Raw genomic sequence first — 23,433 nt, forward strand, 5'->3', positions numbered from 1 at the left:
AACAAAGAGGCAACCCACAGAATGGGAGAAGATATTTGCAAATGACACTACAGATAAAGGGCTGGTATCCAAAATCTATAAAGAACTTCTCAAACTCAACACCCAAAAAACAAATAATCAAGTCAAAAAGTGGGCAGAAGAGATGAACAGACACTTCTCTGAAGAAGACATACAAATGGCTAACAGACAGATGAAAAAATGTTCATCATCATTAGCCATCAGGGAAATCCAAATCAAAACCACACTGAGATACAACCTCACACCAGTTAGAATGGCCAAAATGGACAGTGAAAGAAACAACAAATGTTGGAGACGTTGTGGAGAAAGGGGAACCCTCTTACACTGTTGGTGGGAATGCAAATTGGTACAGCCACTTTGGAAAACAGTGTGGAGGTTCCTCAAAAATTTAAAAATAGAGCTTCCCTCTGAGCCAGCAATTGCACTCCTGGGTATTTACCCCAAAGACACAGATGTAGTGAAAAGAAGGGCCATATGCACCCCAATGTTCATAGCAGCAGTGTCTGCAATAGCCAAATTGTGGAAACGGTTGGCATTTTATAACCATTTGCTGTTGTAGAGATTTATAATTTCTCCTGCTTTTAGGAAGTAGCCTTTGTTAACAGTGCTATCTTAAATTGTTGTTGTTGCTGTTTTTCACTTACTGTGGTTCTAGAAGCATTTACTATAAGTTAAATCATGATTACATGCTTCTTTTGTTGACTGTGTGGGTTACTATTTAGATATTGTTGTTTCTCTCCATTTCTTGGCTCTTGGGGTTCTTTGTTAAGTGGGAATGGACTTGGGGTCTTTGGCCTCCTAGTTAGGTCAGAGGACTTAGAGAATTACTGGTTGAAAGGAGTAGTCAGGGGCACTTCCTTTGGCCCTCCCTAGGTGGCTTTCTCATCTCTAAGACACGCCCACTTCTTTGCTTTACATTTTGGCCTTTAGCAGACCAGTGAAGAGGGAGGTGTGTACTTCCTGTGCTGGGTTAGTAATCGCTCTAGTATTGGTTCATAACACTCCCTAAATGGGTCTTAAAAGTGAAAAATCAAAGGCCTCCCCAACTCACAAGTCTGATCATTGATTTGCCTCAAGTTTTCACTAAGCAACCTCAGCATATGACCAGCTGAAGTTCTCCACAGTAGCCCATCATTTGAAGCCAAGTATTTAAAAGATAGCAGGAAGGAAAAAATGAAGGGGGAGGGGAATCGGAGGGGGAGACGAACCATGAGAGACTGTGGACTCTGAGAAACAAACTGAGAGTTCTAGAGGGGAGGGGGCTGAGGGGATGGGTTAGCCTGGTGATGGGTATTAAAGAGGGCACGTACTGAATGGAGCACTGGGTGTTATACGCAAACAATGAATCATGAAACTACATCAAAAACTAATGATATAGTGTATGGTGATTAACATAACGTAATAAAAAAACTTAAAAAAAAACTTTTTTTTTGAGCACAGGAAAAATGAAAGTAGTTGTTTGATTAGGACAATGGTAATAGGTGATTTTCACCTGTTTTAAAATTTGTCTTTGTTCTTTTATCAGCTTCTCAATTACAAAAGGAATAGAAGTCACAAATATAATGAATATTATAAATGAATCAGGATGTTGATTACTATAATTTTGCTGGTTAAACCGTATGGTACAATGGAAAATTCTTATGGCATGATGGCCTCTTTGGGTGGTGAAATGGCAATATCCTATAAGTCAGTCTTGACCTAGCAATTTCAATTCTAGAAAGCTGTCTTGTTAATGTACTCGCATGTGTGCCTAGAGGCATACACGCTCAGTGATAATCATTGTAGCATGGTTTGGAATGGTAGATGGTGGGAAACAAACCAAGGTCCATCAAAACAAGACTGGTTAAATAAATTATGGTACATTTATAGAATAGGATAATATTCAGCTGCTGAAATTATGATGTAGTCTGGTTTCCGGTCCAACATATATGAAGTTTGGAAGTCACCACACCGTAACAAGTAAAAAGCTGAACAAATAAATTTAGCAACTCTTCTTAGATCTCTCAGAAAAGTGAGGTTACAGAGCAATCCGCCACCTCTAAATTTGGAGAGACCAACAGGGAATACAGAAAATGACAGCTTATTAGATCCGTGCTGAAACCACTACAATAACCAGTGCCAGGATAGAGAAATGAACTGTAATTGACAAATTGCCAGAGGCTCAGCATAGACAGGTCAGAGAGATGAAGACTCCAGGGAAACCTAGTCATAGTCTTCCTTCCCCCACTTTTGTGTTTTAATTCCAGGGAGCTTTAACAGGTCTGCACAGTGAATATCAGAGAAAAAAATCCCCCTATAATTCAGGCATGGGCAGGGGAAAAGTAACCATTTTTAAATACATGAGAGCATTCTGTTCTTAAGATCTGCCCTTAGGAGAAACTGGCCAAAGCCTAACTGACCTGAGGGAAGAGAAATACTAACCTCTGAAGGCTCTATCTAGCCTTCTGTGTGGAGGAAGGGAAATAATCAATTCCAGCCCCTTCTAGCCTTGAACTTTTAAAACTACTCTTTAAAAATGTCTTTAAGAAAGTCAGTAGACTGTAGATATGTGGATATTTCCGGACTCTGAATTCTGTTCCATTGATCTTTATGTATATCCTTACGCCAGTAGAGTCTACAATTACCCTAGTTTTGTAGTAAGTTTTGAAAGTGGGAAATATTAGGTCTTCAAGTTTGCTCTTTTTTTGGAAAATTGTTTTGGTTATTCTGGGTTCCTTGTATTTCCATATGAATTTTAGTGTCAGCTGGCCAATTTCTGTAAGAATGCCAGTTGGGATTTTGATAGAGATTACATTGAATATGTAGATCAATTTGGGAGTAAGATTTGGTCATCTTAACAACATTAAGTCTTATGTTTCTTGAACACAGAATGTCTTTCCATTTATTTAGGCCTTCTTTAATTTCTTTCATCAGTGTTTTATAATTTTCAGTGTACAAGTCTTGCACTTCTTTTTAAATTTATTCTGTTTTTATGCTATTATATATAGAATTGTTTTCTGATTTCAGTTTCAAATTGTTTATTGCTAATATATAGAAATACATTATTTCTATTTGTATATTGATCTTGTATCCTGCAACCTTGCTGAACTTGTTTATTACCTCTAATTGTTTCTTGTGATTCCTTAGGTTTCTCTTTATATGAAATCATGTCATCTGCCAATAGAGATAGTTTTACTTCTTCCTTTGAAATACAGATGCCTTCCATTTCTTCTTCTTGCCATACTATCCTGCCTAGAATCTGCATGTCTTGTTAAATAGAGATGGTGAAAGCAGACATTCTTGTGTTAATCCTGATCTTAGGGAGAAAGCTTTCAGTCTTTCACCATTGACTATGATGTTAGCTGTGTGTTTTCCATAGATGCACTTTATCAGGTTGAGGGAGTTCCCTTTTATTCCTAGTTTGTATGGTGCTTTTTATCAGGAATATGTGTTGGATTTTGTCAAATGCTTTTTCTATGTCTATGGAGATAATCTTTTGGGTTTTTTTTTCCCTTTATTAATATAGTGTATTACATTACTTGATTTTCATATGTTGAACCAACTTTGTATTCCTGGCATAGATCCTACGTAGTCATGGTGTATAATTCCTTTTATGTGTTGCTGAATTCAGTTCACTATTATTTAGATGAGAATTTTAACATCTATATTCATAAGAAATATTGGTTTGTAGTTTTCCTTATTTGAGACATCATTGTCTGGTTTTGGTGTTAGGGACTGGCCTCATCGAATGAGTTGAGGAGTATTTCTTCCTTGCCTGTTTTTGGAAGAGTTTGTGAAGGACTGGTATTAACTCTAAACCTCTGGTAGAATTAACCAGTGAAGCCTTCTGGTCCTGGACTTTTCTTTGTGGTAAATTTTTTGACTACTAATTCAATTTCTTGCTACAAGTCTATTCAGATTTTCTCTTTCTTCTTGAGTCAGTTTTAGTAATGTGTGTCTTTTTAAGAATTTGTCCAATTCACTTAGGTTGTCTAATTTGTTGGCATACAGTTATTCATAGTATTCCCTTATAATATTTTTATATTTATTTTTATTTCTATTTTTATATCTGTAAGGTTGGTAACAAAGTACTCACTTAGATTTCTGATTTTGATAACTTAAATTCTTTTTTTTTTTCTTAGTCTAGCTAGAGGTATGTCAGTCTGTTGATCTTTTCAAAGAATCAACTTTTGGTTTTGTTGATTGTCACTATTGCTTTTCTCTTCCTAATTTCTATTTTTAACTTTTTGAGGAACTAACATTACTATTTTCCACAGTGGCTACACCAATTTACATTCCCACCAACAGTGCACAAGTGTTCCTTTTTCTCCACATCCTCGCCAACACTTGTTATTTCTTGTCTTTTTGATTCTAGCCATTCTGACAGGTATGAGGTGATAGCCCACTGTGGTTTTGATTTGCATTTTCCCTGATTCTTAGTGATGTTGAGTATCTTTTCATGTGTCTGTTGGCCATCTGCATGTCTTCTTTGGAAAAATGTCTGTTCAGGTCCTCTGCCCATTTTTTAAAATTTTTTTTTTTTTTTAAAGATTTCATTTATTTATTTGAGACAGAGAGAATGAGAGAGAGCACATGAGAGGGGGGAGGGTCGGAGGGAGAAGCAGACTCCCTGCAGAGCAAGGAGCCCGATGCGGGACTCGATCCAGGGACTCCAGGATCTTGACCTGAGCCGAAGGCAGTCGCTTAACCAACTGAGCCACCCAGGCGCCCTAAAATTTTTTTTAAAGATATTTATTTGACAGAGAGACACAGCAAGAGAGGGAACACAAGCAGGGGGAGTGGGAGAGGGAGAAGCAGACTCCCCACCGAGTAGGGAGCCCAATACGGGACTTGATCCCAGGACCCTGGGATCATGACCCGAGCTGAAGGCAGACACTCAATGACTGAGCCACCCATGTGCCCCTCCTCTGCTCATTTTTAATCAGATTATTTGGTTTCTTGGTGTTGAGTTGTAGAAGTTCTTTATATATTTTGGATATTAACCCCTTATCAGATATATCATTTGTAAATCATCTTCACCCATTCAGTAGGTTGCCTTTGTGTTTTATTGATGATTTCTTTCACTGTGCAAAAGCTTATTTTGGTATAGTCCCAATAGTTTACTTTTGCTTTTGTTTACCTTGCCTGAGGAGGCAGACATATCTAGAAAACTGTTGCTAAGGCTCATGGCAAAGAGATTTCTGCCTGTGTTTTCTAGAAGTTTTATGGTTTCAGGGAGGGACAGTATATTTGAAGAGAAGCAAGACCTGGATTCTGTTTCAGTTGGTGTGTGTAACATTATCTCTCTTAACAATTTGAGCCTCAGATTTTCCCATCCACAGAAGAGAGGTGTGAATACATCTCCCCATCTACTCTATAGGGCTGTGAAGTAAAGGCTATTAGGTTTGTAGAGGTGCTTTGGTTCCTTTAGAAGAAAAGCGCTTAACTTCCTCAAGGCTTCATTATTGTTACTTCCAGTTCTACTTCCCATTATGTGTCCTTGATCAAGCCACTGAACCAATTGCTTCTGTTGCTCCACCCAACACCCCCCTTTTTTTTTCCAGCCCCCTCTCTTTTTAAGGAAGAGACAATGCTCATTCTCCCCCATAGACATGACAGTAAATTTATTCTTATTTCCTTTTATTTTATTTTACTTATTTTATTTAAATTCAATCAGTTAACATATAGTGTATCAGTTTCAGATGTAAAGTTCAGTAATTCATCAGTTGCATATAACATGACAAATTTAAATTGCTTTACATGTGTTTAAAATTACTTGAAGATGTTCAGGAAAAACTGCTGTTGTTATTTGCAGTTTGACTGGTAATTAGGATTATTTTGCACAAATGGAGTATATTTTAATGTAATCCCGAATGTGATTATTTGAAGTTTTTTTTTAATATTACACATAATACTAGAAATAGAGTTTTGAAACCTCCTATAGTCCTTTGTATATATTTCACTCTCCCTCCCTCTCTCTCTCTTCTTTTTTTGTCTAGTATCTCCCTAGCTCTATTAAATCCAAGTTTCTTTGTGAAAAGTGGTTAGAACTCTCAGCTTTTTTTTTTAAATTGTAAAATATACATAACATAAAATTTACTATTTTAGCCATGTTCAAGTGTACAATTCAGTGGCATTAAGTACTTTCACATAGTTGTGCAATGTGTGCATCTGTTTTTGAAAAATACAGATTCCATAGTTGCTGGACAATATTTGTTTTGTGAACCAATATTGTCATTAAAATTAACTAGTATGGACTGTACTGTCTTTCTGACTTATTTTGTGAAAGCTGTGAGTTTTATAAAACGAGGTCGGTGTTGATTTCAGTAGTCATGCTTCCTTTTCCTCATTATATTTCTGAGAATGACCTAAACAACCTAATTGTTTATCCACAGGATGTTTAACCCACATCTCTTTTGGTGTCGCAGGTTGCAAGGCAGGCAGGAATTAACTCGGGGACAGCCATGTCAAGTGGATTGTATCAACCAGCAACAATCTTTATGGGCCGCCAAATGTCAGCTGTCTCAAGCACTGGAGGTTTCAGTACAGAGCAGAAATCTCCCCAGCCCACAAAGAACTTTTCAATTCCTGACCCACATTCACACCGACAGACAGCCCAGAGCGGTAATGTGACAGACAGCTATGTAGTACAAACTAATAGTGACACACAGTGCTTAAATAAGTCTGACAAAATAGATGGAAAGACATCTCTTCAGATTGGTGAGGAAACGCCAGTCACAGCCAGCGCATTGTCTGAGGAGGAACAAACTCATTGCTTGCAGATAGGAAGCAACACACGTCATGGCGAGAGTAGTTTATCTGAAGGCAAAAAGTCTGCTGAACTCCATTCCCTGTTACGGAAAAGATTAAGTCCGGAGAACAGAACCACTGATTTAAAGTGTGACAGTTCCAGCAGATCAGAGGGATCAGAGGGAGAAATACTGACACAGGAACATATTGAAGTCAAGGAAGAAAGAGCCAGACCGCCAGTCTCTCGGGTATCAGTCTCAGAATACCGTGCATCTGAAAATAAGTGTTCTCAAGAGAAGGATTCTGCTTGGGAAGGTTTCTCAGGTGGGGCGAGAGGCTGAGATTGTTTGCTGATTTTTGTTGGTGTTCAGTTTTGGGGGTGGTAGCAGTCTTATGTAAGAACAACATACACTCTTTAATTTTATCTCTGTCAAAAAAGCAAACCAGGGACTTGGCCAACAAATTCTCTTCTAATGAATTCTTGAATATAGACATGGAAGTATTTTTGCAAGCTAATTTGCTGATTTTAAAACCCACTGTGATATTTTTAATGATTTTTCACATACTGTAATTCGTTGTGGATTGTTTCTACATGTTTTTAGCTGAGTAATTCCGCCTGTGAGGCAGAACGTGTTTACCTCGTTTCTCCCTGAAGTTAGTGATTGGTAATCTATTCATATCCCCTTACAGATCATCTTCCTCCCAGGGACCCGGAGTCACAGAAACCCTTCAGAAAAATGCAGGAAGAGCAGGCGGAGGAAAGTTTGAGCAGCAGTAGCAGTGACCTCACAGTCTCTGTCAGTGAAGATGATCTCATTTTCAAGAGTCCAGAACCACAGTCAAATCCGAGTGACAAGATGGAGGGAGAAGATGGAATAGAGGCCTTAAAATTAATCCACTCTGAGCAAGAAAGAGATGCCTTATCCACTGAAAAACATAATTGTATTTTGCAAACCCTAAGCTCTCCTGATTCAAAAAAGGAATCCTCCACTAACTCACCAACAAGAGAGTAAGCCATTCAATTTTTTTTTTTTTTTTTACTGTTCTGTTTTTAATTATAGACATTTTTAGAGACCCTTCCACTGGGAATGTATTATTGAACCCTCAGCCATGAATGTGTAAGTTCCTTAAGTCTCATAAACAGTCTTTTAGATAGGTCTAATTTTCTTTTCTTTTTTTTAATGAAATAGCTTTAAAAGTCTGAATATCATTGAATCATGGTGGATTGGCAGTTTATAATTATATCCAAACAATCCCTAGTTAATTCAGAAGTCATTCCCCCCCACACCCTGCCTTCCAGCCTTTTAGAAAATAAATCATTTTGAGGGCGCCTGGGTGGCTCAGTTGGTTAAGCGACTGCTTTCGGTTCAGGTCATGATCCTGGAGTCCCTGGATCGAGTCCCGCATCGGGCTCCCTGCTCGGCGGGGAGCCTGCTTCTCCCTCTGACCCTCCCCCCCCTCATGTGCTCTCTCTCTCTCATTCTCTCTGTCTCAAATAAATAAATAAAATCTTTAAAAAAAAAAAAATAAATCATTTTGAAGTTCTGGTAACACAGAAAGTGACAAATAGTTACTAGGAGTTCAGCTTTAGAGGCTAAGAACTTTGTATCTAATTAATTTGCTTAATCCTTCTATTCCTTGCCAGGGTGTCTTACGGTTAAATATGAATTTGTAAGTTGGCTTACGGTTAAATATGAGTTTGTAAGTTCTGCTAAGAGTATTTTTAAGTCAGCTTTCCTATTCTGAATGTAAATATGAGGACACTGGAATCTTTAATGTTAAATAGGAACAACATCAGTGTTATACATTCTGAGCACTTACAATATCCACGTCATAGGGGCACCTGGGTGGCTCAGTCGGTTGAGAGTCTGACTTTTGGTTTCGGCTCAGGTCATGATCTTATGGGTCGTATGATAGAGCTGGCTTAGCATTGGGCTGTGTGCTTAGTGGGGAGTCTGCTTGAAAAATTCTTTCCCTCTGCCCCTCCCCCCATTCACGCACGCGCTCTCTCTCTCTCTCTCAAATAAATAAATAAATAAATCTTTAAAAATATAATATCCAACTCATAAAAGCTCATTTATGATTTTTTACTACTGACTTATATAGAGAGCATAGAAACTGTTAGAAAAGCAATTCTGCAATGAAAAATAGCATCACATCTCTTGTAGGGGTAGAAGGAACCTAAGTAAACAACCTAAGATAGATCTCATCTTTTAAAAATGAGGAAACCAAGGCCAAGGACATAGGAGTGACATTTGAGCCATTGGGGCAGACCTTCTATACAGCCTACCTCCCCAACCTCCACACTACCTCCAGAATTTTCTTTTATACCGCAATGGTGTCACTGTTTGTTTTTTTGTTTGTTTGTTTTAAGATTTTTTATTTATTTGACAGAGGGAGACACAGTGAGAGAGGGAACACAAGCAGGGTGAGTGGGAGAGGGAGAAGCAGGCTTCCCGCCGAGCCGGGAGCCCGATGTGGGGCTCGATCCCAGGACCCTGGGATCATGACCTGAGCCGAAGGCAGAGGCTTAACCACTGAGCCACCCAGGCGCCCCTCACTGTTTGTTTTCAACCATCTCAGCAACAGTGAAAAGCTAAGTGGGCATTCTTGTGTATCAGGGTATATATTCTCTTTTAGAGTACTTTGTCCTTTTCAATATAGTGCTTTTTACCATTCATAATCTACTTATGTGAAAAGTTTAATTATAGTCTGATTGACTCCAAGCTGGCATTCAAGAAATATTTATTAAGAGCACCCCCACGTACAAAGTACTTGCACAGTGGATGGAAGAACTGACAAGTTTCCTGTCCTGGTTTATTGTGGAGGCAAGCCAAATGGATTTTTCTAGTCATAATACTTCTCTCCCATCAAAGAGGTACAGATATTGCATACTACGTCATCGGAAACTTTATTACTAGAGATAAAATAATCTATTTTGGGTTTTGTATTCACAGGCTTCTTTTTATAGCAATTTATTGGCCAAGTTAGTACTTTGGTAGGCTAACCAGGGGGCTAGTGTACTTACTCAGGATTCAGTCTTTTTCTGAGATGAAAAACATTGAGTATATGTGTGGAATTAAGAGCATTCTATCTCCTTTTCTCCTATATGAATGTCTTTTTCCTATGACTTTAAAGCCAAGCTCCTTGGAATTTTGAGATATGGTTTTCCAAAATTTATTGGGAAATACGGGCATTTGGGGAATTTTTAAATATTTGCCTTAAAAGAATGCCCAGAATGAAAGGTCAGTCAATATTGGTTGATGTCTGTGCTGTCAGATTTGAGCCTATTGATTTTTTTGTGGTGAAAGTACTCCCCACGAATAGGTTGTAAGTGGTTTTAAATAATGCTGGTTAACCTGCTGACATTCCCACTGCTTTTGAGGCCCTACTTTCTCTTATTTATTCTTTAGCGTGAGCTACTCTTCTTTGCTCTGAGGCTTAATTATTAATCTGGGGCTATAATCATATTTACAGAGCTGACACTGTGACCTCCAAGGTTCATTATCTCAGTTTACTTTAGGGTCTTTTGGGGGCTTGGAGAAAAGTCATTTGAATGAATTTTAGTTAACAAAGATGAGGAGGTGGGACAAAGGCAGACACATAGGAAGATACAAACAGAAAACTGGAACCTCTGATGATGATAGTTACTATGTTTTAGCACGTCTTTGTGCCAGCTGAATTGCTGTGTTCAGACATAAAACTTGTCTTTAGCTTCCTGGCAATAAAGGTGAAAAGAGGAGTGCAGTATGCTGAATAGCTTCCATCTGAGAGGAAAAATGAAGCCAAGGATTATTTTGTGTTGTTTGATTTTTGTTTGTTTTGTTTAGAAAAAAACTGAATGGCTTTTTTGAAATATAATTCACATACCATACAACCCACCCATTTGAAGTGTACAATTCAAGGGTTTGGGGTATATTATGTTACTGATTTGTAAAAATTGTGCTATAATATAAAAAACATTTGAAAAGTACCATCTTAAGCATATAATTTAGTGACATTCACCATACTGTGCAGCCGTCACCACTGTCTATTTCCAAAAGTTGTTCCTCACCCCAAATATAAACTCCATAATCAGTAAGCAGTAACTTTCCATTCTTTCCTCCTCCCAGTCTCTGGTAACCTCTGATCTACTTTTTGTCTATGAATTTGTCTATTTAATGGTAATTACACAATATTTGACCTTTTGTGTCTGGATTATTTCAGTTAGCATAAGATCTTTAAGGTTCATACATGTTGTTGCAAATATCAGAACTTCATTCTATTTTATGAGCTAAATAATATTCCAGTGTATGGATATACCACATTTTGTATATCCATTCATCTGTTGATGGACTCTTGGGTTGCTTATACCTAAAAGCCAAGTGTTTTTGAGAAGCTTCATGACCCAATCCCATGGATACTTCCAGACTTTGAAAACCAGGCTGTGCTTCATGCACAATTCCTTCATCACAAGTTATAATTAATCCTTCTCACAAGAAAGCATACTAAAATGAAGCTGAGGAAAAAAAACTGTCAAAAAGGAGGACCTAGAATTTTGCTTTTCAAATAGTTTGCTGCAAATGTTGGTACAAAGCGCCATGACTTAGAACACCAGACATTTATTACTTTTCATGTATCAGGTGGTTGGCCCAGTGTCATTTGGGGCCACAGGGATAATTTGGCCATGTGCCCCTCTTCATCCAGGAGAGTAGTTCACCCTGTCATCTGGTGGTGGTAGTGGAGTTCCCAAGAGAGCAAGACGGCAAGCCCCAGGGTCCCAGATGCTTTTAGTGTCTTGGCCTGAGTCGCATTCGCTAGTATCCTGTGGCTAAAGACCTGTCCAGTCCAGCGTCAACAGATGGAAAAGTGAAGAGGTCCATCTCTTGATAGGATAAGTGTCAGAGTCACATTACAAAGCGGGGGCGGGGGAGGGTACACAGGGAAGGGAAGCTTATGGTCACTTTTTGCAAGCCACCACAGTACCTTAGGACAAATTCAAATGAAGATAAGCTCAGCGTGAGTCCAAAGGGCAGGAAAGGTTTCGCACAGGTGTTGATGCAGCATCTTGAAGGCTGTCGAGGGTGCGATTCAGAAGGAGGTGGAAAGAGGTGAGTTAGGTCCGGAAAAAGAGTGCAGGAAGGCACGTAGATACAGAGCACACAGAGGACAAGGGAGGACAGAGCAAAGGGTGTGACTGCGGCTCACTGAACAGGACTCCTTGAAGTAAAGGTTTAAGATGGTGCCTGAGGTATGGCCGGGAACAGGCCTAGAATATCAGGTTAATGAATTTAGAGTTCATTTTCTACCTTTTGCACAATGCTGAAGGGTCATATGGTGAGTAACTTCACTTAGGAGAATTAATCTGACATGATTAGTTTCATCAGAAAACTAATTATCCACAAGGTAGGCAGAATTCTGAGGTGGCTCCCAAGAGTCCTGCCTCCTGGCATGCATTCTGTATAATCCCTTTGCCTTGAGTGTGGGTGGGACTGTGCATCTGATGGATTTCCCTCCCATGATTAGTCTATGTTATATGACAGACATGAAGGATTTTGCAAATATGATAAAGTCCCAAATCAGTTGCTTTTGAGCTAATCAAAAAGGAATTATCCAGAGTGGGCCTGACCTAAGCAGATCAGCCTTTAAAAGGGCCTGGGTCTTTATGAAGTCAGAGATTCAAAGCAGCTGATACACTCTCCTATTTGCCTTGAAAAAGCAAACTGCCATTTGCCGAGAAGGCCACATGGCAGGAAATAGTTCGCAGGAAATTCATTTGCCGACAGCCAGTGAGCTTGGAGGAGATCCAGAGTTAGACAAGATTGCGGACCCGGCCAGCACCTTGATTTCTGCATGGTGAGACTGAGCATAAGACCAGTTGCCAAGGGGCGCTGAGTGGTTCATTTGGTTGAGCATCTAACTCTTGGTTTCGGCTCAGGTTTCGATCTCAGGGTTGTGAGATCCAGCCCTGTGTTGGACTCTGCGCTCAGGGGGGAATCTGCTGGAGATTCTCAATCTCTCTCTGCCCCTCCCCCTGCTTACGCGCCCACACTCTCTCTCTCAAATAAATAAATCTCTTTTTTAAAAAAAAGACTCCACTAACCTAGACCCAGCCCTCTGACCAAAAAGAACTGAGATAAATTTGTGGTGGGTGCAGAATTTGTGATAATTTGTTATACAGCAATGGAAAATTAATACGATCCAATTGAAGAATTGGAATCAAGGATTGTATCTTTGCAAGGATTGTATGGGTAGAAGTCACTACCCATATTGACCCAAGGCAGGCCGAATCAGATGTGTTCAGGGTCCATTGTGGCAACACATGGTTCCGGGGTGGCAAAGTGAGTGGCCCAGCAACCATCTGGATTGGGCCCAGCCACTGACCTTTGCTTTCTCTTGCCCTGTACCCTCACCATCTGAGCAAGTGCATTTTTAACTCATGGCCACAGGCGGGTAAGCAGGGATGGAACATGGAAGACTGGTAGGGACCTAGGAAAGTGGGTGCACACATCTGTATTACTTAACAAGCAGTTTCTCATGCAAACAATATTTCTCTGGTTTCTTCTCTAGTGAATGAAGCAATATACTGAGGATATCTTGGTTTTGCTTTGTTTACAGTGTATAATGTCATATATGGACCTTTACAGTATCATACAGAATACTTTCACTGCCTGAAAATCCCTTATGCTCTGTCTACTCATCTCTCTTTCCCCCCTCCTTACCCAAACCCCTGGTCACCACTGATCTATTTTCTTTATAGCTTTGCCTTTTCCAGAATGTCATATTCTTGGAATAGTTCAGTATGTAGCCTTCTCAAATTGACTTCTTTCACTAAGCAATATGCATTTTAAATTCCTTCTTGTCTTTTTATGGTTTGGTAACTCATTCTTTTTAGTGCGAATAATATTTTTGTTACCTGGATATACCACAGTTTATTTATCCATTCATCTACTGAAGGACATCTTTTTGACTTACACATTTTGTCAATTATGAATAAATCTGCTGTAGACATTTATGTGCAGGTTTTTGTGTAGACATGTTTTTAACTCATTTGGGTAAATACCAAGGAGTGTAATTGCTAGATCGTGTGATAAGACTGTGTTTATCTTTGTAAAAAACTGCTAAACTGTCTTCCAAAGTGGCTGTACCATTTTGCATTACCAGCAATGAATGAGAGTTCCTGTTCCATATCTTTGTCACCCTTTGGTATTGTCAATTTTTTTTTAATTTTAACTATTCTAATAGGTACACAATGGTATATTGTTTTAATTTACAATTTCCTACTAGCATATGATGTTGAGCATCTTTTCATATACTTACTTACTATTTGTATATCTTCTTTGGCAAGGTACCTGTTCAGTTCTTTGCCCAGTTTTTAATTGGATTGTTTGTTTTCTTATTGTTGAGCTTAAAGAATTCTTTGTATATTTTAGATACAAGTACTTTATCAGGGGGATCATGTGTTTTGTAAATATTTTCTCCCAGTGTATGGCTTGTCTTTCCATTCTCTTGACAGTGTCTTTTTCAGTGCAGAAGTTTTTTGTCATTGTTTTTTGTTTTCTTTCTTTTTTATTTAGCCTCTCCCAAGGCAGTGGATCCCAGCAGTGATTGCTGTCCCACCAATTCTCACAGCCCCTGCCACCATCTCGAGACACCAGAAGCTTTTTATTTTAATAAAGACCAACTTACCAATTTTGTTCTTTCATTATACTTATGGTACTGTATCTAGAAACTCATCACCAAATACAAGGTCACCTAGATTTTGTCCTATGTTATCTTCTAGAAATATTATAGTTTTGCAGTTTACATTTAGATCTGTGATCCATTTGGGGTTAATTTTTATAAAAGGCAAAGGGTCAGTTTCCAGATTCATTTTGTCTTTTTGCTTGTGGTTGTCTTATTTGTTCCAGTACCATCTGTTCAAAAGACTATCCTTTTTCCATTAAAGAGTTGAATAGTGTATTTGTGTGGGTCTATTTCTGGGCTTTCTGTTTTATCCCATTGATCTGTTTACCAGTACTGTACTGTCTTCATTATAGTAGCTTTATAATAAATATTGAAGTCATCTAGTATTAGTCCTCTGGGTCTTCTGCTTTCCATATAAACTTTAGAATCAGTTTGTCAATATCCAGAAAAATAACTTTCTGAGAGTTTGATGTTGTATTGAATTCAGAGTTGGGATTTGAAGGGGCACCTGGCTGGATCAGTCAGTAGAGCCTATAGTTTTTTATCTCAGGGTCATGAGTTCAAGCCCCACATTGGGCATGGAGCCTACTTTAAAACTAGATGATTGATAGATAGATAGATAGATAGATAGATAGATAAATAGATAAAAGATGCAGAGTTGGGAATTTAAGTTGGGAAAAACTGGTATCTTACAATGTTGAGACTTCCTATGCCTGAACATGGAATATCTCTTCATTTATTTAGATCTTTGATTTCTTTCATCAGGTTTTGTAGTTTTCTTCCTGTAGGTCTTCTACATATATACTGTTAGATTTATTCTTAAGTACTTTTCTCTTTTTTTGGTGCTAATGTAAATATATTGTGTTTTAAATTTCAAAATCCAGTTGTTCATTGCTGCTATATAAGAAGGCAGTTGACTTTTAAAAAAAATTTTACATTCAATTTAATTAACATATACTGTATCATTAGTTTCAGAGGTAGAAGTCAGTGATTCATCAATTGCATACAACACCCAGTGCTCATTACTTTAAGTGTCCTTCTTAATGTCCATCACCCAGTTACCCCATCTCCCCACCCACCTCTCCTCCAGCAACCCTCCGCTTGTTCCTATAGTTAAAAGTCTCTCCCTCTCTGTTTTAATATTATTTTATTTTTCATTCCCTTCCCCTATATTCATCTATTTTGTTTCTTAAGTTTCACAGACGAGTGAAATCATATGGTATTTTTCTCTGATTGACTTACCTCAGTTAACATAATAACCTCTAGTTGCATCCACATCGTTGCAAATGGCAAGATTTTATTCTTTTTGATGGCTGAGTAATATAGTTCAGTGTGTGTGTGTGTGTGTGTGTGTGCGCACGTGTGTGTGTATACCACATCTTCTTTATCCATTCATCTGTCAGTGGACATCTGGGCTCTTTCCATAGTTTGCCTATTGTGGACATTGCTGCTATAAACATTGGGGTGCAGGTGCCCCTTTGAATCACTATGTATCCTTTGGATGAATACCTAGTGGTGCAATTGCTGGGTCGTAGGGTAGCTCTATTTTTAACTTTTTGAGGAACCTCCGTACTGTTTTCCAGAGTGGCTGCACCAGTTTGCATTCCCACCAACAGTGTAAGAGGGTTCTCCACATCCTCACCAACATCTGTTGTTTCCTGAGTTGTTAATTTTAGCCATTCTAGCCAGTGTGAGGTGGTATCTCATTGTGGTTTGGATTTGTAGTTCCTTGATACTGAGTGATGTTGAGCATTTTTTGATGTGTCTGTTGGCCATTTGTATGTCTTCTTTGGAGAAATGTCTGTTCATGTCTTCTGCCCATTTCTTGACTGGATTTTTTGTTTTTTGGGTGTTGAGTTTGATAAGTTCTTTATAGATTTTGGATACCAGCCCTTTATCTGATAAGACATTTGCAAATATCTTCTCTCATTCCGTAGGCTGCCTTTTAGTTTTGTTTCCTTTGCTGAGAAAGTAGTTGACTTTTGTATATTAATCTTATATCCTGCAACCCATTGCTATAATTATTATTAGCTCCAGGAGTTTTTGTTGTTGATTCTTTAGGATTTTCAACATAGATAAGCATGTCATCTGTGAATAACAGTTTTATTTCTTTCTTCCCAATCTATATGCCTTTTATTTTCTTCCTTACTGCATTTGCTAGGATTTCTAGTACAATGTTGAGTAGGAGTAGTGAGAGGAGATATTCTTGCCTTGTTGCATCTAGTTCTTTGACATTAAATGTAATGTTAGCTATAGGTTTTTTGTTCTTTATCTGTTGAAGAATATCTGTTCTTTATCAGGTTGAAGAAATTCCCCTTTATTCTTGGTTTGCTGAGAGTTTTTATCATGAATGGGTGTTGACTTTTGTTATATGCTTTTTCTGCACCTAATGTACAATCATATGATTTTTCTTCTTTACCTTGGGATGTGATGGGTTACATTCATTGATTTTTAGATAATTGAATCAGCCTTCTTTACCTGGGATAAAATCCAGTTGGTCATGGTGTGTAATTTTTTAACACATTCTTGGACTCAGTTTGCCAATATGTTTTTTAAGATTTTATTTATTTATTTGAGAGAGAGAGAGAGCACAAGCAGGGGGAGTGGGAGGCAGAGAGAGAGGGAGAAGGAGGACTCCCTGCAGAGCAGGACTCCCCACAGAGCAGTGAGCCTGATGCAGGGCTCAATCCCAGGACCCTGGGATCATGACCTGAGCTGAAAGCAGACGCTTAACCGACTGAGCCACCCAGGTGCCCCAGTTTGCCAATATTTTTTTTGAGAATTTTTACATCTATGTTCATGAGAGATACTGATTTATAGTTTCCTTTCTTATAATGTCTTTATCTAGTTTTGGTGTAAGGATAATGCTAGCCTTACATAATGAGTTAGGAAGTGTTCTTTTGGCTTCTATCCTCTGAAGAATATTGTAGAGAATTGGTATAATTCCTTCTTTAAATGTTTGGTAGAATTTGCCAGTGAACCAATCTGGACCTGGTACTTTCTGTTTTGAAAAATTATCAATTATTAATTTATTTAACATCTATAGTTCTATCCAGATTGTCTGTTTCTCTTTATGTAAGATTTGGTAGATTGTGTCCTTCTAGGAATTGGTTCATTTCATCTGAGTTATCAAATTTGTGAGTATAGAATTATTTATACTGTTCCTTCATTATCTCTTTAGTGCACATGGGATCAATAATGATTGTCTGCCATTCATTCAGACATTTGTATATTTTTTTCCCCCTTGGTTAGCCTTGTATTATGGGTTGAATGTTTGTGTCTCCCAAAATTCATGTGTTGAGGGGGGCCTGGGTGGCTCAGTAAGTTAAGCGTCTGCCTTCAGCTCCAGTCATGGTCCCAGGTTCCTGGGATCGAGCCCTGCATTGGGCTGCCTGCTCAACTGGGAGCCTGCTTCTTCCTCTCCCTCTGCCTGCTGCTCCCCCTGCTTGTGCTCTCTCTGTCAAATAAATAAATAAAATCTTTATTAAAAAATTCATATGTTGAAGCTTCAGTGCTGCAAGTATGACTATATTTGGAGATATGGCCTGTGAAGAGGTCATCTAGGTTAAATGAGGTCATAAAAAGGAGGCTTTAATCCAGTAAGGCTGGAGCCCTTACAAGAAGAGGAAGAGACATCTGGCTAGATGTGTATACATTTTGTTGGCTTTTCTTTTTTCAAAGAAACAGTTTTTTGTTTTGTTGATTTCCTCTGTTGTTTTCCTGTTTTCAATTTCATTGATTTCTTCTGTAAATTTTATTATTTCTTTTCTTCTGCTTACTTTGGAAAAGTTTCTCTTCTTTTTTTTCTAGTTTCCTAAGGTGGAAGCTTAGATTACTGATTTTAGACCTTTCTTCTTTTCTAATATATGTGTTCAGTGCTATAAATTTCCCTGTAAGCCCTGCTTTTGGTGCATCCCACAAGTTTTGATAATTTGTGCTTTCATTTTCACTTGGTCAAAATATTATTTAATTTCTCTTGAAACATCTTCCTTGACCCAGGTGTTCTTCAGAAATGTGTACTTTAATGTCCAAATATTTTGAGTTATCCTAACTATGTTTCTGTTACTGATCTTTAGTTCAATTCCATTGTGGTCTGAGGGCATACTTTCTATGAATTCTGTTCTTTTAACTTCTTTGGGGTGTGTTTTATGGCCCAGAATATGGTTTGCCTTGGCAAATGTTCCATGTGAGCTTGAGAAGAATGTGTATTTTGCTGTTGTTAAGATGGCGTAGCCTATAAATGTCAATTAGATCCAGTTGACTGATGGTGCTCTTCACTTCAGCTATATTCTTGCTGCTTGTTTACCTACTGGATATGCCAGGTACTGACAGAGGTGTGTTGAAGTATTCAACTGTAATGATCAATTTACCTGTTTCTCCTTGCAGTTCTGTCAATTTGCCTATGTATTTTAGTGCTCTGTTATTAGGTGCATACACATTAAGGATTTTGTGATATTCCTAGGTGTAGTTTTTTGGATATTTATTCTGCTTCATGTTCTCTGAGCTTCCTGGGTCTGTAGTTTGGCGTCTGTCATTTACTTTGGAACATTCTTGGCCATTATTACTTCAAATATTTCTCCTGTTCCTTTCTTTCTTCTTCTTCTGATATTCCCGTTATTTGTATGTTTGTTACACCCTTTTTAATTATCTCACAGTGCTTGGATATTCTGTTCCTTTTTTTTTTTATTCTTTCTTTTTGCATTTCATTTTGGGAGGTTTGTACTAACATATCTTCTAGCTGATCAATTCTTTCCTCAGCTATGTACAGTCTACTTGTGAGTCCATCACTGGTATTCTGTTTTGAATTGGATGTTTATGTTTTTGATTTTGAAATTAGGTAGACCATTTTAAATTAATTATTCTTTCTAAGTCCCTGTATGAAAGAATCAAATTGTTCTTCCTTCTAATTATAGTACCCCAATTGAAAACCATGTTCTGTAATTCCATTTTGATTCAACCAAAATATTTTGAACGCCTCTTAGGCCCAAATCTCTATATTGTGCAGTATGGGGTTGTGGCAGTTTAAAATATGGCCACAAATTCTTCAATACTCCTCTTGTCAAAAGATGGGGTCTCTGTCCACTTCCCTTGAATCTGTGTGGGCTTATGAACTACTTAACTAAATAGAGCATGGTGGAATTGATGCTCTCTGACTTTGAAAATTAAACTATAAAAGGCCATGCAGTTTCTGCCCTGTTTGCTAGACCACTTGTTCTTGAAACCCTGAACCATTATGTAAGAAGTATGACTATTCTAAGGCTGCTATGCTGAAGAAATTATGTGTAGGTACTCTAGACTGTGGTCCCTGCTGGGCCAGTCCTTCCAGATATCTCCACCAAGGTGCCAGACATGTAGTGAAGCCTTCTGGGACCCTCCTGACAAGTGCATCTACCAGCAAAATATCACCAACCAACCTCTCTCAATTAACACATGAAGTAGAAGAATCACCCAGCTAAGCCCCACCTGATTTCTTGATCCACAAAATCATCACATATAATAAAATGGTGGCTGTTTAAAGCTACTCAGTTTTGGGGTAGTTTGTTATGAGTCTGTAGATAACTAGTAGAGGACTTTGATCATATTACCTTAAATATTTACTGAGTGCCTGCTCTGTGCCAGGTACTATTTTGCTTTTATGGGACTTGTGATCATGCATGTGGAGGGGAGGAAGATACCATAAACTGACAATCTATGTAAAAAGTATTATAACAAAGAATAAGCAGGTTAAATGTATAAAGGAGGCATAGATGCAATTTAATCAGGGAGAGTCTTTCTGGTAAAATGACATTTGAGTAGAGACTTAAAATAAGTGAATGAGTAAGCCACATTAAATTGTACCCATACCTTCTTTATCCCTTAACCTGCTTTATTATTTGTCACCTTAATTTTCACCCTGGTATATTTATCAATTTATATTTCCTTTCTCCCCTTTCGTATCTGGGAGATGGGTGGGGAATATCTTAAGGAAGAACATACCAGGCAATGGGAATGGCTAGTAAAAAGGACCTCAAGTAGGAACATACTTGATGTTTCTAGGAAAGGAACAAAAGCCAGTGCAGCTAGACCAGAAGAGGTGAGGGGGGAAGGTAGGAAATGGAGTGAGAGAAGTATTAACAGGCCAGATAATGAAGGGTCTTGTGGGCTGTAGGAAGAACTTTGGTTTGTGCTTTAAGGGAGATGAAGAATCACACTGGCTTTTTAATGGAAAGTAAACTATTGGGGGAAGGGTGGGAATAGGGAGACATTTGGAGAACATTACAGTGATCCAGAGAGAGATGGTAGTGCCTTGACCAGGGTAACAGCCGTGAGAAGTAGTCAAATTCTGGAGATATATATATGTGTGTGTGTGTGTTGAAAAAACACATATACACATACATAACATGAGACTTACCCTAACATTTCTTAAGACTTTATTTTTATAGAATAGCTTTAGGTTCACAACAAAAGTGAGAGGTAGGTGCAAAGATTTTTTATATACCTTCTGCCACCACATATACATAGTTTTCCTCATTATCAACATCCTGCACCAGAGTGGTATGTTTGTTACAATTGATAGACCTTCACTGACACATCATGATCACCCAAAATCCATAGTTTACATTACAGTTCTCTCTTGGTATTGCACATTCTCTGTGTTTGGATAATGTATGATGACATGTATCCATCATTATAGCATCAGAAAGAGGATTTTCACTGCACTAAAAATTCTCCCCATTCCCCCTATTCATACTCCTATCTGTGCCCCCTGGTTAATAACCACTGATCTTTTGTAGTCTCCATAGTCTTATCTTTTCTAGAATGTCATATCCTTGGAATCATACAGTTTGTAGCCTTTTCAGATTGGCTTATTTTACTAAGCAATATGCATTTAAGGTTCCTCTATGTCTTTGTTGTGGTTTGATAGCTCATTTCTTTTAAGTGCTAAATAATATTCATTACCTGGATATACCATAGTTTTTCATCCACTCACCTACTGAAGGACATCATTGTGGCTTCCATGTTTTGGCAAGTATGAATAAAACTGATACAGACATCCATGTACAGATTTTTATGTGAATATAGTTTTCAACTCTGGGTAAATACCAAGGAGTACAGTTGTTGGACTATATGGTAAGACTATGTTTAGCTTTGTAAAAAACTGCCAAACTGTCTTGTATAGTGGCTTTTTGCATTCCCACCAGCAATGAGTAAGAATTCTTGTTGCTTAAGAGCCTGATTAGCATTTGTTGTTGTCAGTTTCTTGGATTTTAGCTATTTCAATAGATACGTAATGACATATCATGTTGTTTTACTCTGCAATTCCCTAGTGATATTGAGCATCTTTTCATACATTTACTTATCATTTGTATATCTTCTTTGGCGAGGTGTTTGTTCAGATCTTTTGCCCATTTTTAATTGAGTTGTTCATTTTCTTATTGTCCACTTTTAAGAGCTCTTTGTATATTTTAGATTTAAGTCCTTTATCAGATGTGTCTTTTGTAAATATTTTCCCCAAGTCTGTGCTTGTCTTCTCATTCTCTTGATATTACCTTTCGTAGAGTATAAGTTTCTAATTATAATGAAGTCTAGCTTATCAATTATTTTTCATGAATCATGCCTTTAGTGTTGTATCTAAAAAAGTTAAAGCTATAACCCAAGGTCATCTAGGTTTTCTTCTATGTTATCTTTCAGAAGTTTTATAGTTTTTGTTTTACATTTAGGATTGTGATCCATTTTTAGCTAATTTTTGTGAAGGATATAAGATATGTTTCTGGATTCATTTTATTTTATTTTATTTTATTTGCATATGGATGTTTTAGCACCATTTGTTGAAAAGTTATCATATTTTTAGTGTACTCTATAGTGTTGTTGACTGTAAGCACAATATTATATGTAGCATATCTCTGGAACTTTTCCATCTTGAATAACTGAAACTTTATGCTCATTGAACAAGCCCCATTGACCTCTCCCCTAGCTCCAGGAAGCCACCATTCTACTTTCTCCTTTTGAATTTGACTACTTTAGATCTTATATAAGTGGAATCATGCAGTATTTGTCCTTCTGTGATTGGCTTATTTCACGTAGCATAAATTCCTCAAGGTTCATCCATGTTCAGATCCTATAGCATCTGACAGGATTTCTTTCTTTTAATGGCTGAATACTATTCCATTCTGTATATATACTAGATTTTCTTTATCCACTCATCTGCCTATGACATTTAGTTTTTTTCCACCTCTTGGCTATTGTGAATAATGCTGCAGTGAACATGGTAGTGATGATCTCTCTCTGAGATCCTGATTTCAATTCTTTTGGATAAATACTGTTTTCCATAGTGGCTGCAACATTTACGCTCCTATCAAAAGTGCATAAGGATCTAGTTTCTCTATGTCCTCACCAACATTTGTTATTTTCTGTTTGTTTTCCCCCTCCCCTCTGAAATAATGGCCATTCTAACAGGCATTGAAGTGATATCTCCTTGTGGTCTTGATTTGCAATTCCCTGATGATAAGTGATATTGAACTTATCATTTGTATGTTTTCTTTTGAGAAATATCTATTCAAATCTTTTGCCCATTTTTATTTTTTTATTATGTTAATCACCATACATTACATCATTAGTTTTAGATGTACTGTTCCATGATTCATTGTTTGTGCATAACACCCAGTGCTCCACACAGAACGTGCCCTCTTTAATACCCATCACCAGGCTAACCCATCCTCCCACCCCCCTCCCCTCTAGAACCCTCAGTTTGTTTTTCAGAGTCCATTGTCTCTCATGGTTCGTCTCCCCCTCTGATTTCCCCCCTTCACTCTTCCCCTCCTGCTATCTTCTTTTTTTTTTTCTTAACATATATTGCATTATTTGTTTCAGAGGTACAGATCTGAGATTCAACAGTCTTGCACCATTCAGAGCGCTTACCATAGCACATACCCTCCCCAGTGTCTATCACCCAGTCACCCCATCCCTCCCACCCCACCCCCCACTCCAGCAACCCTCAGTTTGTTTCCTGAGATTAAGAATTCCTCATATCAGTGAGGTCAT

General features: G+C 38.0%; 1 protein-coding gene across 3 annotated transcripts in view; it reads left to right on the forward strand.

Moving 5' to 3' along the window:
- LOC102739421 (centrosomal protein kizuna) overlaps window positions 1-23,433 on the forward strand; it is a 90,114-nt gene that overhangs the window by 33,448 nt on the left and 33,233 nt on the right. For all 3 annotated transcript variants that reach the window (XM_081833262.1, XM_081833264.1, XM_081833263.1), the window contains exons 5-6: window positions 6,426-7,071; window positions 7,438-7,756. In XM_081833262.1, coding sequence (XP_081689388.1) covers window positions 6,426-7,071; window positions 7,438-7,756 — 965 coding nt within the window. The remainder of the gene's footprint in view (window positions 1-6,425; window positions 7,072-7,437; window positions 7,757-23,433) is intronic.

Source organism: Leptonychotes weddellii, chromosome 10 (assembly GCF_054177405.1).
Source record: "Leptonychotes weddellii isolate Sample4059 chromosome 10, ASM5417740v2, whole genome shotgun sequence".
NCBI lineage: Eukaryota > Metazoa > Chordata > Mammalia > Carnivora > Phocidae > Leptonychotes > Leptonychotes weddellii.